This window comes from Pelmatolapia mariae, linkage group LG1, assembly GCF_036321145.2.
Source record: "Pelmatolapia mariae isolate MD_Pm_ZW linkage group LG1, Pm_UMD_F_2, whole genome shotgun sequence".
Classification (NCBI taxonomy): domain Eukaryota; kingdom Metazoa; phylum Chordata; class Actinopteri; order Cichliformes; family Cichlidae; genus Pelmatolapia; species Pelmatolapia mariae.
Window position 1 is genome coordinate 11,516,377 of NC_086227.1, and position 18,058 is coordinate 11,534,434.

Sequence of the window (18,058 nt, forward strand, 5' to 3'; positions counted from 1 at the left end):
TTTGTCCACCAAAAGAAAAAACAGCAAAGGACATGTTTGCTCTGTGGAAACATTGCTATTATTAAAAGGGACACCAGTGCTTTCACATGTATGAATTCAATTTCAGGGCAAATCCTCTGGGCTTAACACTGTTATATTACCGTCTTTTGTATTGATTTCAATGTGACAAAGACATGAGAAGAATGAGTAATAAACCTCTAGGTAAAACAAAGTGTTCAAAAAGAAATCAATACAAAACAAGTCGGTAATAATACGTAGTGACCAAACACTCTTCCAGCATGCGTAAAAGACCTCAATCATTTATTGGAACCACTAGCAAATTAATGTTAGTCTGGTTAAGGTGATCCTTTTGCTGCCCGCTCTGATATAGGTTATTTGGCTAGCTGTACTGAAAATAATATGAACCGTCACAAAACCTCAGAACGAATGCATTTTATGCTGCCTTGGGTCACGTGCGTGACTTTCTATTGACTTGACATTATTTCACAAAAGTCACTTGAAATCATTAAGCCCCGTCAGGCCTTAATGACTGCATACCAAGTCTTAAATGAGGAACTCTTACACCTCTATGCCAAAAAGCTGGTATGAGAAAACCACAGGTCTGCTGCAGACTGGCCTGGACTCAAACAAACTTCCAACACGTTCCGCATTGCCGAATAAGGAACAAACGCTTCATGCACATTATTCCAAAGTAGCTTAATATTACAGTGCAGAAAAGTGTCTTCAAATGGTGTCCAGTGTTTTCGCGAGAAAATGTATCCAACCTGATTTAATAGTAAATGAAGCATTAGCCAGGAATGCCTGAGGCTCTTGAGAAACCAGTGACATGTTTAATGATTGAGTATTCAGTTACTGTCAACTGTAGTAGATTTATCTAAACAAATACATTTCATTAACAAAAGAACCACTCATTCGCATTGGTTTCACCTCATTTACAGCTTGGGTGGATGGTACAGTCGATGGCTCAGACAGTATTTCACTCTTAAAGTAAGAAGATAGTTACTTCTATCACTAAATTTAAACTGTTAAGGCTTCATGGTGGACAAATTGTAGTTTGTTTCATTTCTGTACTTCAATCTCATAACCTATTATTGGAAAATGACATCAGCTTCACCTACTTATCCATCTACCTCGAGTACTCTGTAATAATATCTGAAGTTTGGGGTTCTGCAACCGCTTGCAAATATCTCATTGCGATATAATCCACCCACGCCAGATATCCTTACACTTAGGCATGCCACATGGAAGACCTTGAGTGTTGTATTGTAAGCATTTAGTGGTTGTTCTTGCAAAAACAGAAATGTGCAACACAAATGACAAATGTCCTCAACAAATCATATCTAATTGACTGCCAGCACTAGGTCATCGTACACATTAAGCAGGATTGTGCAAAGCCTGTGACACGTTTATGTTGCAAGCTTGCACAACAATTAAAACCATGTCTCACTTTTTCCCAATGAACCCATGCTGTTTTTTAAAAAAAAATAAATTTCTGCACACTGGAGCGTTTTTGATTTTTTATATATATATATATATATATATATATATATATATATATATATATATATAATAGATTTAACACTACTGCAGTCTTGTATCTTGACTAATGAATATGTTGAACACTTTAACCTGCAGCTAAGTACTAGACTGAGACTACTTTGCTAGTCTTTAATGTGGTCCTGTTACAGTCCATGGAGCAGCACAGACCATGGGGTAGAGCACAGGGTTAGCCCACAGTGGTCTTGTTAAAAAGGAAATCTTGTGCTTGAGCTGAATGACTCAATTCACTGAGATGGGACACCCCCAAGAACATGAGCTGACAAAACGTGACTTGTTTAGTTTTTTTTTTTTTTTTTTTTTTTTGGGGGGGGGGGGGGGGGGGGGTTTCCATGGAAGTCCTAACCATAGCTACATATTAACATGATCCACCATTTTGTAAAATTTTTAGCTGTAATACAGAGCACTTTGTCTGAAGCCACAACCTGTAACAAGAGTTGTAGCACTTGTTTACACTGCTCTGTGTGTGTGTGTGTGTGTGTGTGTGTTAACACCAGTAGACGTGCGGTTTCAAACAGATTCACACAGATCCTCACACTCTGCTAAATTATCACTAGTAACACGTTAAAGGATCAGGCTTTCATTTTCATGTCTTCTTAAGTGCCCCTCGCAATTCACTAACGAGACCCCCTGGGAGTCCCCGGTACCCAGATTGGGAAACACTGTGGTCACTTCACTGGCGGAATTTGCAGCTTCAAATCTGCCCAGATCCTTATTTTATTTCCAAACATGGGGGGGTCGTTTAAAAACAAAAACTATTAGTGAAGTCAGCCGAGTGTATTCTGGGGCTAATAAATATTGCAGTCCCCGAGGGTAACTATCTCGACCCGTGAGCTCAACTTAAAGAATCTGTTAGCAGCGCTTTAACGGTTATGGTACCAGCTTCACTTTCACACGTTAGCTGAAGTTCAAGAAGCAGATAGAGCTAACTTAGCTCGGTGTAATGAGCTAATCTAAGTGTAACGTTAGCTCTCTGGCAGACTGAAACAATGAGCTCAGAGTGCAGTCAGCCTTGGCTAGCTTGCTTGCTGCTGCATGCTGTGTTGGCTACATAACGTAAAGCTAGCCAGCTTGCCATGCACACAAGGCTAACGTTAAATGGCTAACGACTCGTAGCACTATCAACAATAAGAAGAAAAAAAGAAGAAAAAAAATGTACTTACTTACCGACTTAGCTAGACACTCCTATTCCAAACCGTGGTCTGCCCATGGTGGTGTATGCTCCATAAAAAGAACAAATCAACGGTAATTATGCTTTACTTATAAGAAAACCTCTAAAAAAAATTCTGAAGCACCAGAAAGCAGTGGCAGCGCACTCCCCAAGACATCCAACACAAGAGAGGAGGGGAGGCCAGCGATTCACTGGACTTCTGCCATCACACTTCGAGATACCGTCCACAGCGTAAACAGCCGAGTCCCGAGCGCATTTTTATCGGTGCCGTCTCAAGCCAGACACAAGTCCGGTCCTCTCCTGCGACCCTCTGTCAATTATTCCCACAGCGAATAGCTTTCAATCCAGGTTAATTCCTCCGTATTCACCGTCTCTGGATGAGCGCCGTGCTGGTTCTTCGTGTGGGAACTGATACAATGTAGCCAACCAGCAGCAGCGATTAGGAAATCCAGGATAGAGAAGTTCCTTTCGGAATGGACTGGGATACGTCAGGTACAATGCATGGAACTGGATTAACCAGCCTGGACTGTGACTGTTTGCGTGCGCGTGTGTGTGTGTGTGTGTGTGTGTGTGTGTGTGTGTGTGTGTGTGTGTGTGTGTGTGTGTTAGTTTTCAGCGAGGGGATATGCACCAGCTAGTCCAGCCCCCACTGAATGCGTTGAGTTTTAGCCGCTGCTGTGGTTTTTACACAGAGACAGGGCCGTAGCCAGGATTTTAAAAAATACTGAGGTCATAAGTTCAATCTTCTCCTCTCTCAGTTCTTATAATGGAGTAAGACTTCTTTAAGTTATCTATAAATAATACTGCTTTCCTATAAATAACACCGATTTCAGATTTATTATTAAATGTAGGACAGAGCACAATTACCAAATGCAACTAGCAGCCCAAAACATCAAAAGGTTAAATGTAGCCTTCCGTGATCCAGAAAAGACACCAATAATCCTCCATAAAATGTCTGTAGTTTACTCACTGAAGTGACTCTTCATTTTTTAAAAATGGTGTGATTTGACATTAAAAATATTTAAAATAATGCCTTCACATGAAAGTGTCTAATACATTAGAAAATACCAAATAGTAGACAATAGACCACCGTTTTGCTACATTACAGTTCAGGGATAGAAATGCTAATAATTTGATGATGATGATTTGTTGATGACTGTGTGATAATGGGAAGTCAGACATAAATTGTCTGGCCTTCATCATGTGTTTATAAGACACAACTAATGATGTTGTCAGTACACTCCAAACAATATGCCAGTCACTCTTGGCCTATCAAAAGGTCAACATCATAGGTATATTTTTAAATCAGTCATGTGACAGGACTCTAGCTACCCTTACTGCTTCCATAGGAATTAAGAGGGTCAGTCTCAAACAAGTACTGCCAATCAAATGTACTTGATTAAGTAATCATCAGCAAATCCGACTGCCTCTTTAAGTGCAGATGTTTTAGCAGTTTGCTGGTCTGAGGGGTTCAGGTGTGTGTAGATACGATTTTCTAAGTAGTATGACGTCCTAGCAAATTCACCACAAGGTCAGACCCTACAATGCTCAGGGAAATTGTAAAAAAACGGGGGGGATCCAGGTGGTACATTTTAGTCTCTAGAGACCTCAGTTAGCATGTTAAATGTGTAAAACATGTTTCAAACAGTATCCAGACCACAGTTTGTCAGTAATGAACAGCGGCATATTTAGCAAATACCAAATCAACAGAAACACCTCATACTAACTGTCAAACACATGGTGGGACCTTAGGACAGCGGTGAAAACAAGCCCACAAACTCAGTGAATTAAAGGGACATTGTAGAGAAAAATGGACCAAACTTTCTTGACAACAATATGAGACACTGATAAAGTAGTTCAGAAAATTATTACTTCAAGATTTTGCTGGTAAAAGCTGTTCTAAAAACTACTAAATCACACTTAGTCTGTTAAAGAGTGATAACACACATACACATAACAACACTTATTAACGGAGCTTGGAGTGACCATGTAAAAAAACTGAATTAATTGTGTATAAAAAATTCATTAGGGAATTATTAATTATTATTATTAGGCAGTCACATATGGATTTATCACCGTGTAATAAGCCATCAGATCTGCAGGGGGGAAACTGATAAATGGTTTTTAGAGTAATCCTGGTCTGCCCTGGAATGTTACATGTTTAAAAAGTGCATTGTTGTTCATATTTTCCCTACCAGCCTTTTCCAGAAGGAAAGTGGCTGAACAGTTCAGTGGAGCGGTCTACCTGATGAACTAAAGAGCTTACCTAAAACAATAAAGCAGGTGTTACTCTGGACAGGGGTAAACACTGACCAAAGGGATTTGTCACAACCTGGCAACCCAAATGTTCACGTAACTGGCTTATAAATGATCAAATACACTTAGTATGTGACTTATTCAACCTGTACAAGCCCATAGGGATGTTTTGTCGTTAGAAAGTGGCAGCACTGACGCATCATGATGAATGTACTCTAACTTGGTTTTAAAAAAGGGGAACCAAATGTGCATTTTGTTGAATGACAACACTTTTAAATCTGTAAAAACTGTGATTCTACACAAGAAAGCAACACTGAGGCAAAAACTTGATCTTCACGCTTGAGGCAAATTGGACATGTTACCTTAGTGACTGCCAGCTGGGTTCAGATTTTACTGAAGTGAATCTATAACAACAACTGACGGGGAGTTTCTCAGAAAACATTAAGCTGGGAAAGGAAAAGATTCCAACAATAAGACCCTTAGACATGTCATGAATCCAGTTCTCCCAGCTCCACGGATAACCTTTCATGTGTACCAGCTTCAAACACCATGAAGGCTTTAAGTCGTTGTCTCGCTCAGTGCTGGTTTCCCAGGCAACAAGAATATGATAATGTTGCCTTTGACATGACAGAAGGAATCATCTCGCTAACAAACAGAGACAACAGGCACAGGGAGGGCTCGGAGAGAGGCAGGGGAGGGGGCTGAATTAATGGACTCATTTTCACACAGAGGGAAACACAGCAGCAGCAGCTACTTACCATCCTCCATCTTCCTCTATTGCCTCCAATGCATTCCTGCTGGCAGGCACACTCTTGCTCTCCCGAGGGAACAGCCAGTCTCCATTGGAAAGCTAAATAACAGTCAGTGGCCAGTGGGGACCGGAGGGGGACAGCTTTCTGATGAAGGCTGCCCTTCAAGGCTGTATGGCTCCAAACCAAGTGCTCTCGCTGCTTAGCGTCACACCAGCTAAAACCTGAAATGAACAAGCTGTGTGGACGCCATGTGTTTTCCATCAGTGAAGAAGGGTTAATCAGCCAGCCATGTGGAATCACAGAGGGGCTGGCTTGATTCATGTGATCATCTTTCCATTACTCTATAAAAGAAACTGTAAAGCCTCAAAGCCCATCTGTAAGAAACTTGTTCTTTAGCACATGTTTGAAAATCCATATCAGCTAACAGCCTTGTTGAAGAAACTGATGCAACAGAATAAAATGACATGAAATAACACAGTCACAGAAAATAAAAATGTATCGTCCTTACCTAGATTAAAAAGGCAAAGCCTACTGAATGGACTGTTTTTGTCATACACATTTATGCTTTCACATTTTAGTCCTCACTTTGCTCCAGACTGAAATGTCCCATCATTAATGTTTGTGCTAACAATACATGTTTTGAACAGATTAAGTCTAAATGTAAAGATACGATTGTGACATGTACTGTTAACACTGCTGATTTAATCTTGTTACATTTACATCTGCTCAGATTGATTTCTTTCTAGTGCATGAGATTAACTTGTTTATTGTTTTCTTTGACTGAAATGTTCCAAGCATCTGTTACATGCAGACATTCATTCCCCCCTTGAGAATGAAGGGTAATAACCTTGTTTCTCAGCGCCATCATTGTTGAAATCTTTCATTTGGTTCACAATTAAATTCCTCACGAAACCATTACAATCCCATCGTCTTTGACTGTACTTTGTGTTTAGTACCACTTAAAAAATATTAGCACCAAATGAAAATGGCGATGGTGGGAATGGTAAGAGTTTTTATTAATCCAAGTCAATTCAGTTTTATTTAGATAGCACCAATCACAACACCAGTCACCTCAAAGCTCTTTATATTCCAACAATAATAGAGAGACTGTTTAAAAAGTGCTTATAAACAGGACCCAGGCTCAGGGAGGGACAGCAATCTGTTGCGTCCAGGTCGTGGTGAGGGGAAGACCATTTGAACATCAGCACACCAGCTTTTTCTTTGAGGATGTTAGCCCCACAAAGGTCGGAGATTGGTTCTAGTGTAAAAATGGCTGTAATTAGCAATAGGCAAGACTACAAAAAAGTGCTCTAGTCCACAGTTTTATGCCTCTAAGTGCATGCATAATATTTTCTCTGTCTGTACCCATAGAAACTATATGGACAAAAGCAATTGGCCACTTACATGTTATACCTACAGGATCTGCTCCCGTCATAGTAACCAGTGCCATGAAGCTCCCAGTGCACAGTTTTTGTGCTGATGTTAATGACGTTTGAAACCCTGCAGTTACTGAGTCACCAGAGTGTTAGTGACTTTTATGTACAATGGGCCTTAGCAGTTGGTGACCCCGCTCTGTAACCCTACATGATGTGCCACTTTGTGTCCGAGTTCCTGTGGTTCCTAAACACTTCCAGTATGGAATTATACCACTTACAGCTGATGGTGGAACATCGACAAGTGAAGAAATTTTACAAATTGACTTGCTGTAATGGTGATATCCTATTACAGCACCATCTTCCAACTCAGTGAGGTCTTTAGAACCATCTATTCTTTCTGTCTGTGTAGGCTCTTGGTCATCCAGGTCATGGTAGCCTTCACAGCTTGGAAAAGGAGGAATCCAAGAGGCTTTTTCAGTCCTGTGTAATAAACCTCTAGAGGAGGCTGTCTTCTTTGGAGGTGGTCCTGAGGGTTGTTAACCTACTATTGATCTTGTGAGTAGTCACATAAGCTCAGGTGTCAAAAAAGGCATGGGTCATCCCCATCACCCGGGCAGACAAGTGAAACCTCTGTTAGACCTTACCCCACCCCACTATCACGTAAACTATTGAGGTTACCTGAGGCAAGGTGTGAATGGGTGTTGAAACCCTTGGGAAGGGATTTCAGGACTGCATTGCAGGTGGCTCATAGCTGATGTCGTAAGCCGACACCTCTGTTTAATGATGGTCATTCACAGTGGACATAGATGGTCTCCTTTACTCCTTTTTCAAACCTTCTGTCTTCTCAGTCCAAAATGGGCGTCCTTGAAAGACTGACCTTTGTCCTTAAGGTGACTTCCATGCTAACTTTACATATAAACGAACTATATTTCGACACCTTACTTTATAAATACACTGTACTTTTCAGGGGTCAGGCTGTATTATGGAGCTTTCCTTTTTACATCTTTATTTAATATTAATTATATTGATGTGCAGGGTGGATATTGTTTTATTAATCTTTTGTACAATCCAAATATGAAAATGGACTGTTCAGTCTCACCAAGTTACATGAAAAAATAAACGGCATCACATTTTGCGGACTTGTGTGACCTTATGTAAATCTAACTTTATATTTTTTCTTTCACAGTCACTGTTCAAACATAACTTTTAAAAGGACTGCACAGGAAAGGAATGTTTCTTTACCTCTAAAATACCTGGAAATTAGGCAATAGTGTATCCCACTATTACAGTATTACTATAACAACATAAGATGGGGAAATATAGTTTGTTTTTCGGCAAAACTACCAAGAAATTTGGCAGTACTTAAAATTATTTATAGTATAATCATTCCTTTGTTTCCTGTAAAACTTGTGAAACTCTTTTTCTAGTTTACCTACCTTTAAGTGTTTGTAGGTAAATATATTTACTTTCTTATTTCACATAAAGTACATTGAAATGCCATTGAATTACAGGGTAATTATGCTTTTAGTTGGGGGCTGTATTATAAAGTGTTACAGTGTTACTCTGTGTACACTCCTCTTTTTCACAGGAAGCAGTTGTTGGGATTTGATGACCTGACTTGTCTGGTCGTAGCCATCAGCGAAGGTCGTGTAATGGATCGGAGTCATGCAGACAACAAAGTACATTAAGACGAGGAGAAATCACCCTTGTTGAATATAAGGTCACTTAAGAGCCAAGAATTAATCAACATAATGAACATGGACGTCAATAAAGTAATATGGGATACATTATGCTGGGGAGATTATTTTAAAGCAAAGTTGTAAGACCAATCTGCTTCCTAGACTAATCTCAGGTCAAATACGTGACCTAAATAATGCATAAAAAGGCTCAATCAAAGGAAACTGTGGGGTGGGGGTTCAGCCTGTTAAAGATGTACTCTTTTGTCTAGATTGTGCTGATAGCAACGCGCCCCTCCTCTGACAAGCAAAATGAGATCAAGCATGAAAGCAATGACATCTTTTACTGCATGTTCTAAATTTGTATGAAGCATCTAATTTGGGACAAACTTGGGGTTTGACCCAATTAGTCAAACAGAAATCATACCACAGTCATGAGGCATTTGCAAAAGATATCTTTGCATGTAAGAGACTGAGAACAAAAGCTTTATTGTCAGTTTGGTGATTAGAAGACAGTCGATTTTTTTCCCCTTATCCTAAAAGTTTTAATCTTTCGTGTCCTCAAATTGCAGCAGTTTTCTCACACATCTGCAACTCTTTATACAAACAAGCTGTTGGCAAAAAAAAGTGTTTGCATTTATTGTCTATCATATAGCAATATGCAAATAGTTAATCCAGAGTAATCATGTTATGTATCTGTTACAGTGCTTGCTCCTGAGAAAACAGAAGCCTGGAAGGGACTATTTTACATATTCAAGAGACTAAGGCTTCACAAATCACTATGTTCAGAGATTTAATCCTCCTGACAGAGGAGGCCATGAAGACAGACGGTCTACAGTAATGTCTACAGTGTGGCATTATGTGAATTAATAAGACCCGAAAGCTGTGAAGACTTCTTGGTGGGGGGTTCTGTAGGTGGGCATTTTATTCTGATTTAAAGACCCCAGAGTCTGTTTAGTTTGGAGTTTCGGAGCAATTTCCCTCGGCGTTTCTGTCGGATTGACTTTGAGAAAAATCAACGTGTCCATAATTTTAAGTATCACCTACTCCATTTGTGTCACTACAGATACCCTCTCATTCAGCAGCACAGCAAGGTCAAAAGGTCAGGGATTAAATTGACCTCTTATCAGTGGATCTTTAGAAATGGCCAGCGATTGAAAGCCGTTTGTGATGGGAAATCCATTTTTAATTGAACTGATGCAACTGCACTCCCTTTGTGAATCCTGGAAGTCAGGACAGCAGGCTTTCGGAATCTGAGATTGTTTCTTTTATTTATTTATTTCTCCAATCAGGATTATTTGTGGAGAAGGTAATTTATATATCTGATATGAACATTTACGGTGGCCCATCTTTTAAGGGCAAGCAGGTCATAGCTCTTCTTGAGCTGTGGTCACATAAAGAGATCCACTTCTTATCGCTCCCACTGTGTGTATTTCTCACTGCCCTTGAGGGAATATAAGCTTTCAAAAGACTCATGCGCCTTCCCTCCTCCAATGGGGCCCAACCTTAGATCTGTGGACTATGTAGAGTCTACATTGTAGAGTCTACGTTGAATGGAAAAGATAGGAATTGTGCTCTTTTAGTTTATACATCAACATCAGTTGTGATGAAGGAATGGGATTTCATGCAAAAAAAAAGCTGTGAGGACTGTGAACAAGTGGGTATGAGCTATAGAAACGAATAGTGCAGCAGTTTGGGAAATGCCAAGAGTTAAATGAGAAGTTCAGAGGCTGCACAGTAAATACGATGCTACAGCTGAGTTGGCTTAGTGGAGCTGGAAACACCTAGCTAAACTCCCTCCAAACATAATTCCCCTACCATCAAATGTGCTAAATTAAGCTTACAGATCTATCTTCAAGTGGCATCTGGCTTCTCAAATCACAAACCATTTGAAAGTTCTGATGGCTTGAGATGAAAACACTGTGTCTTAAATCCGAGGATGTTTTTGAAGTAATGAGCGACCATTGCGTCAGATTTTGCGGTCAAGCTGTCTTAAATGAGCAAATATTGACCCACTCATTCCTTAAAATTTCCTTTTGTACAACCACCATGGCGTGACAGGCAGCGATCCATGACAGATTATGAGATGGATGAGCCATAAGCTGTTACCGGGTTTGTATTGTTCCCCAGCCTGCCACCACCTCTTCTGAAGTGCTGCGAAGCACTAATTCCTCTTCCAGGCCTGTGGGGATGGGGGTGGCGGTGGAGGATGGGACCCTGTGCCCTCAGACCAATCAGTCTCTCAGCAAGCACACAAAGGTCCTGCTGCTTCTACAACTGGAAACTTGGCTCGATGGTGAGGAGGGCATGCTGTTGGAAAGGAGTCAATTACATTTCTTTTCATTTAGAAAATTCAGTTGGGCATCATTTCAGCCCTAATGACAAATAAACAGATTATCCTATTTATGTCTAATTTAATTTATAACTTCAGCTAAACGGATCAAAGTTGGAGGGTGGCAGGAATTGTACTTGGAGTTCCTGCTTCTGAAACAGGTGGTGCTCAAAATTGGATGATGCCATGCTTGTTATATTGCTTCATCTACTCTGATTAGTTCCTCTCCCTTGTTCACCAGCAGAATTAACAGCAGGGTGGTTGGTGTGTGATGAAGAAGCTGAATCACTGAAATTATGTTACTTTGAAAACAAAATAATTTCATAAAAACTACCAGAGTCAAAATGATTAATTCCCCTTATGCTAACAGTCATTTGTGTATCCTTTTAGCTAGAAAACAGCCACAAGGATACGCGTGTGTGACAAAAGTCAGACACACATCTCCTGTGCAATCCCAGCCCTTTCTAATTTGGCAAATCTCTCAAACTCTTCCAAATTCAATGCTCTGGTATGAACCTGGGCTTTGACAGTCCGGTCACTTTCACACACATTCACTTTGGTTTTCTGGTGGTAGCTCTTGACCAGGAGTGACACATGTTGGGGGTCACTGTCGTGTTGGAAGACAAAGCGACAACACAGACCCAGTTTTGTTGCTGAAACTTGTGGTTTTCTTTCAGAATCTCACATATCCTTCTTTATTCATGATTCCTTCCACCTTGACGAGATTCCCAGTTCCAGATGCACTGAAACACCCCCACGTCATAATACCCCCACCACGTTTCACTGTGGGGATGATGCTCTTTGCATTGTTCACCGCTCCCTTTTTATTTCAAACACAAACAGCCTCTCTGTGGGAAAACAGCTCTAGTGTCGTCTCATCTGACCAAAGGATGAGCTTCCAGTATGCAAAATCTTTCTCCAGGTTGTTCTCAGCACACTTGTATTTTGAATTACGTTGAAGTTGCTTGAGGGGGTCTCTTCTGTAGAAGTTTTTCTTGGTATGCAACCTCACAGTTCAGTCCCGTTCAGGGTTCTAGTGATCGTCTTCTTTGAGACCACAATTCTAGTGTGTTTGCAGTTGTTCTGGGGTATCATTAGTTTTTTTCTCAAGGATCTTTGAAACCTTTTGCTTCTGTCTGGTTTTGTCTGTTCTTTGAATTTCTTGATGATACTTTTCTCCAGTTCTTGACCCCCCCATCCCCACTCACTAAAATAGTTTTGTGATTGTGTGGTTATAGAAATAAGTCACGCTTTCTAGAGAAAACTAGCATGTTTAGAAATGCTTTGAGAAAAAACACTTTACAGACACTTTAAAATCCGGATGATTTGCTGCTAGCACTTTCATCTCTTGCAGTTCACCGTGGCTCCGACTTCGTGTCAGGTTTACTATATAAAATGGATCACCTCGAGCATTTCCTCCACACATCGCATCATCTTTTGTGCACGAAAAACCAACAGCATATGATCTCATGGTGTTTATCTAAAGAGGCTTAGTAAAAACTGCATGCGCTTAATTGTGCAGCGTAGCAGCACAGAGCCCTTGTTTATGTGAACTTGGATGTCTGTTCTCATCCGAAGAAATGCCCCCGATCCCGAAGACAGAAGAAAAGGCCACCCACAGGGCAAGTAGCTGTCATCGTTGATTCACTGCAGGATGAATATAGTAAATTCTTAAGCAACCTCTCTTGAAAAAACACCTATTGAGAAACTTTACAAAAGAGGCCTCTTACATTCTCCGGGTGGGAGATTACTGGGAGGGTTGGTGCAATTATGCCTCCTCGTTCTGAATGAAGTGGAGCAGAGAGTTGTAGCTAATCTGCAACTCAAACAAGAGTAAATCTAAGCTAATCAACAGAGAATTACAATGCCAGGCACAGGCGAAAACATAACAACTCGGGATGGGTGTGTGTGTGTGTTGGTGATTCATGCTATGCTTTTCACGGTGAAATACGCCCCAGGGCAAGAAACAGCTTAGTCAAAGAGCCACTCAACACATTTGCAAGGAAGTAAACACGCAGCAGCTCAAGAGCAGGTAGAAATGTGCATGTCAGAAATATCAATCAGAGCCTGTCACAGCAGCACTTAATAACAGAGGTGTCAAAGACTTTATGTGTGCCTGAATATAAACTCAATAAATGATTTCACTGGTAGTTGTCTGAGCATGCAGGTCTGGAAGGCTCGCTGGAGATTTGGTGTTTTTCTTTTTTAAAGCAAGAGAAGATGTGCGACGAACCAGATCCATGACTCATCTCATCGAGAAATTCTTTCCTTGATCGTTCAATCAACTGAGAAAAAAAAAGGTGTTGACTTTGGGGAAAAATCTTTAAAAACTAGTTTAAAGTCGTGTGGTGAGCTGGGAGCACAGACACAGGCCAGCTAATCTGTGGTGTTATGACTGAAAATACCCCTGCTTCCAAGGGTATTCCTCCATGTGGGCATGTTGCTGCAGGTACAGCAGAGGAGACGAAATACCATCCGAGCAGCTGAATGAGTTGCCGAGTCTGAGGGCTTATCAGACGGCGGTTTAGGGTTGAGGAGGGACTCTGAAAGGTTATCGCGGCAGCAATAACTCTCTCTGTGCATTTAAAGACTGCGGGGGAAACAAAGTAACTGACACAATGCTCAAGTTTACAGCGTGTGGACCAGCCGTATATTTGATTAGTCTAATCAGTGTGTTGCTGGGTGATGTTAGATCACGCTGCAGGAACACGATCAATTTTTCTGCCTTTCCCCCTGCTGTGCCAATGAAACGGCTTCATTGAAATTAATGAGAGGGCTCTGTGTATGTGTGTTTTTTTAACACTGCTATTGTTGGTCTAAATGAGGCCTTAGGTGTGAGAAGGGTAATGACAGGCTTGCTTCTGTTGAGAAGAGATGAACCGCATTTCTCCTGTGGTTATTATGCTCTCAACTAAAAATAAAGCTAAACTCATTTTTCCCCTGTCACCTCATTTAACCAGACAGGTTAATAAAAACATTAAAAAAAAGAAAATGATCTCTTGTGCCCTGAGAAAATGGCATCATTGAAACATTTCAAAAGAGTCTTTTTCCATTTTGCCAAACGCGTTCTTTAATTGAAACAAGAAAGGAAATTATTTATGCATTCACAAAAGGTGTAATCATACAATTTTGTATTCTATACAATTAACCAGGATTGATTAATTAAATACAAATACCAGGAATTCAAAACAAAGACCAAACTGATACTAATAATATGTCAGCTCTGGAAACTCCTGGCAAAAATAGTGGTGGGGGGAAAAAAGTTGCTTTTTTGTCCTCTTCAGCTTCTCCTTTACCGTCAATCTGCAGCTGATGGGACCAGTCCCTTCTTGGCACCCTGGTGGTAGTGGCTCTCCAGTTTCCCTGTGAGAAAAAAATGGGGGTGAAAGGGAAGGGTGGGAGTGGAGAAAAGAGGAAGGGATGAATCAAAACACCATCAAAGGGACAGGGTGACCTTTCTGAGAGCTCAAGGCCCGCTGATTACAGGCGGACTCGGGTAGATGCACAAAGACAAGCCGAGAGAGAGATGGAGGCAGTGAGATGATGAGGAAAAAAGACCAGGGAGACCTTTTATTCACTGACAAAGAGAGATTAGCCCACAGCCTTTTAATATACATATACAGCCCTGATTTGGATTCAGTATAATTCAACAGCAACGATGGCTAAACACACAAAGCTGATAAAAAGGAGTACATGTATGGATCTAACACTACCTGAAATGCAAAGGAGTTTCGTATAATCCTCTTTCACCACCACAGTGGATTTAAAATGAACCAGTCAAGCTTTAATTCAATTGGTTTAATATAAACATTGTAATAACTGTTTAGAAATAAAGACATTTTGTATAGTCTCGTAATTTTTAAAGGCTCATTGGACAGTTAACTCCTATGTAGGTTAAAGATCAAGATCAGCCCTCTTGACAGAAATCGTCACAACGCTAAAAAACAAAAAAACAATTAAAAAAACAAGCAGAAAACTTCTGGAGTTTCCAAACCATCAGGTGAACAGAAGAAGGTACTTTCAGCTCTGCTCCATTATTTTCCAAGGGGTCGCCATAGTGGATGGGCATGTGGATGTATAACAGAGATTTTTTTTTTTTAAGCACTGGATGTCTTTCCTGATGCAACCCTAACATTTATATGGTCTTGATCACACTAGCTTGTTACCCCTGAGGCTGGGTTTGTGTCTCCTCCTGGTCTCAAAGTGGGGATCTTTTGAATGTAAAGTGAAAAGTTGAGGCTCATTAGAGCGCAAAACCACTGGTGTGCATGGTCATATTACTGGTTCCTCAGTTAAGAAAACCTCCTTCACATCACATGTCAGGAAGAGAAGAAGCTACCCGTATCATTGCCCTGGTGCACAATCATGAGGAGGCGTCAGGATGTAAATACTGAGGGTTTACCTCAATATGCACATCTCTCAAGGACAGGAAGGACTGATTAGACTTTGCTAAATTACATAAAAAAAAGCCTGGCCAAATCTGGAACAAGATCCTTTCATCTGATGATTAATTAAGTCTTCTTTGGGTAGTAACCTGACGTGCACATCCTGAGTAACTACATGTCAGGTCGACACTGCCAGCAAAACTACTGTGGTTCGCCTGTTCAGCAGCGTCATGTCCTTCTGTGCACTACAGCTTTTTTTTAACCACAGTTTTTGCATTTTCAGAGAGACAGTAAGAACCAGAAAGAAAAAGACCACAACTAGGAGCGGCCAATTAGCAAGGTTGCATCGTAGGCTCTACAACAGCTAAGTCAGGCCAAAGATAGCCCAAGAGGAGCTTAGAGGAAAATAACAGGATGAGCCTGGAGAACCACATCATCTGACAATTTTATGGAAATTTTCATTATCATGTTGTTGTTATGTAATTAGTTGAGCTGATCCTGTAGCACTAGCTTGGTTTAGTTGATTTTTTTCTACAGCTCCTGTATCCTCACTGCCTTGCTGCCCTAACAGTCGGCATAAAAACTGGATACTGCAGTGTGCAGAAAAATAAAAGTTATTTATGTGTGTAGTAAAAAGTAAGGAGGCTACTATTGATCCTTGTGTGACACCTCTAACACCCAACTTGACTTAAGTCCATCTGCACAAACAGTCTTATCTCCAGCAGAAAGACTGAATTTATATCAGTAGCAAACAGAATAGCAGGAAGTCAATGGAAATCAGGAAATATGAGAAGTCAGTAGTAACTAATAAATATTACAAATTTATGTCTGTGCATGTCTTCCAATCTGCCAAGAATGCATCAGTGAAGGATTTCTTGGTAATCTTTTGGATTTGGTAGCTGAAGCAGCACCTGCACAAACTTGCTGATTAATGCTCTTCTATTTGTAAAACCATACACCGGCAGCCGCTTTTGTTGTGGATCCACGGTTACAACTCGTTGCTCACCAAACTCATGGGAACCTCTGCTGCGACTGTTTACACCGATGAAACAGCTGAGAATGTTGAAGAGGGATTTTATCGAGTTGCTATTTATACGAATGCCTGTAGCTATGGCGCGTAAACAAAAACCCTTGCAGCCACTGACCGGAGCTGACCTCCTAATCTATCGCGAGTGCAACTTGTTGTCTGTCAGAACGGCATTCCGAATTTTCATCACATTCAGAATTTCTCTATTACAGCCCTATTCTGCACAGGACAACCGCTGTCGGTTTTCGATACCCCTTGTTGACCCCGTCTCTTACTGCGAAGCAAATAATAACCCGGCGTCTCTCAGCCTCACACAAGCCTCCTGTTTGTCAAACTACGACATTAACTGGCTGCTTCCCCCCCACCCGATGGCTGAGGCAGGGGGAAAAAATGATACAAGTGTGACAGGCAGGGGCGGTGGTTGTCACTTATGCTTTCTTTTCATGTTGTCATGTTATGGCTGAACTCTGTGGGTAGTAGCAGCATAAACAAGGTGTTAAGGAGAAGTGCTGTTTGCTCACCATTTCCAAACCTCTCTGAATGGCTGTCAGTGTGTGTCTGTTCTGCCAGGAGCGAGTGCTGCTTAGGTGTGGAAACACCCCTGGAATTTTGTTAGGTGAGTGCTGCCAAAAGGTTATCCAAGATTACTGTAATGATACATTCACCCACACAGAAACGCAGCCTAAGTTAAAAAGGCTTTTCTGAGCCATCCAGCAGACGAGGTCTAAGAGTGGTTATATTGTAGCATGTATTTTAGGAGGAAAATAAATATTAGATGTTAATAGCGCAATGACTAAACCATAAAATATCGAGATGGCAGCTGAACTCCGGAGAGCTGAAGTCAGAGCGGTGCTGTGCCAGCGTAAGCAGACTTTATTTTCCCTGAAGTGTTCTCTAACACTTCAACTTCTCTGACTTGTTCAGCCTTTAAAAAAAAATAAATAAAAAAAAATCACAAAAACCTCCTTTTAGCGCTGTGTGAGTGACAGCTGGGATCAAAATCGAGGAAAAATTGCCACTGGCAATTTGACACAGTGACATTTTTGTACATTGTTACTGAAACAAACATGATATCGAAACAAGCACTTGAAGCATTCGTTAACTAGACTGTCCATGTTACTTTGTGTCGGTGACAATGGCAACCTGACGTAAAAACAAAGCCCCCACCCTGACACCCTCTAAAAGTGATAGGTCATAAAATCATGTTAGTCATAATGAAAAACACATACAGTTCTCCAGGCTTTCTGAAAGTCTTTCACATTGCTTCTTTGGACCAGTGTTGTGTCTTTACATGGCAGACAACTAAGCAAAAAGAATTTTATTTTATTTTTTTAAATTGTTGTCAACACGTACAGAGGAGATCAGAGAGAGGTACAACAGTGACAACAGTAAATAACGCTTGATGGAGGCTCTGTCATGGTTTAGGCTACATTTCAGCCAGTAGTGTTGGCGATCTTGTCAAAATTTATGTAATTATGGATGCAGAAAAATACCACCAGATTCTGATTCACCATGTAACACTAACT

General features: G+C 40.8%; 2 protein-coding genes across 5 annotated transcripts in view; both read right to left on the reverse strand.

Moving 5' to 3' along the window:
* The window catches only part of LOC134626395 (zinc finger protein 609-like), a 77,476-nt gene extending 74,262 nt beyond the window's left edge, over window positions 1-3,214 (reverse strand). For 3 of the 4 annotated variants that reach the window (XM_063472211.1, XM_063472201.1, XM_063472183.1), the window contains exon 1: window positions 2,725-3,214. The gene's annotated coding sequence lies outside the window, so the exon portion shown is untranslated. Of the gene's footprint in view, window positions 1-2,720 lie in introns of all 4 variants that reach the window. The other variant, XM_063472193.1, reaches the window with a different exon arrangement.
* A 10,960-nt stretch (window positions 3,215-14,174) lies between these two features.
* Window positions 14,175-18,058, reverse strand: part of trip4 (thyroid hormone receptor interactor 4) — a 79,144-nt gene continuing 75,260 nt past the window's right edge. The window contains exon 13 of the mRNA XM_063483288.1: window positions 14,175-14,483. Within this exon, the coding sequence (XP_063339358.1) occupies window positions 14,419-14,483 (65 nt within the window). The 3' untranslated portion in view covers window positions 14,175-14,418. The remainder of the gene's footprint in view (window positions 14,484-18,058) is intronic.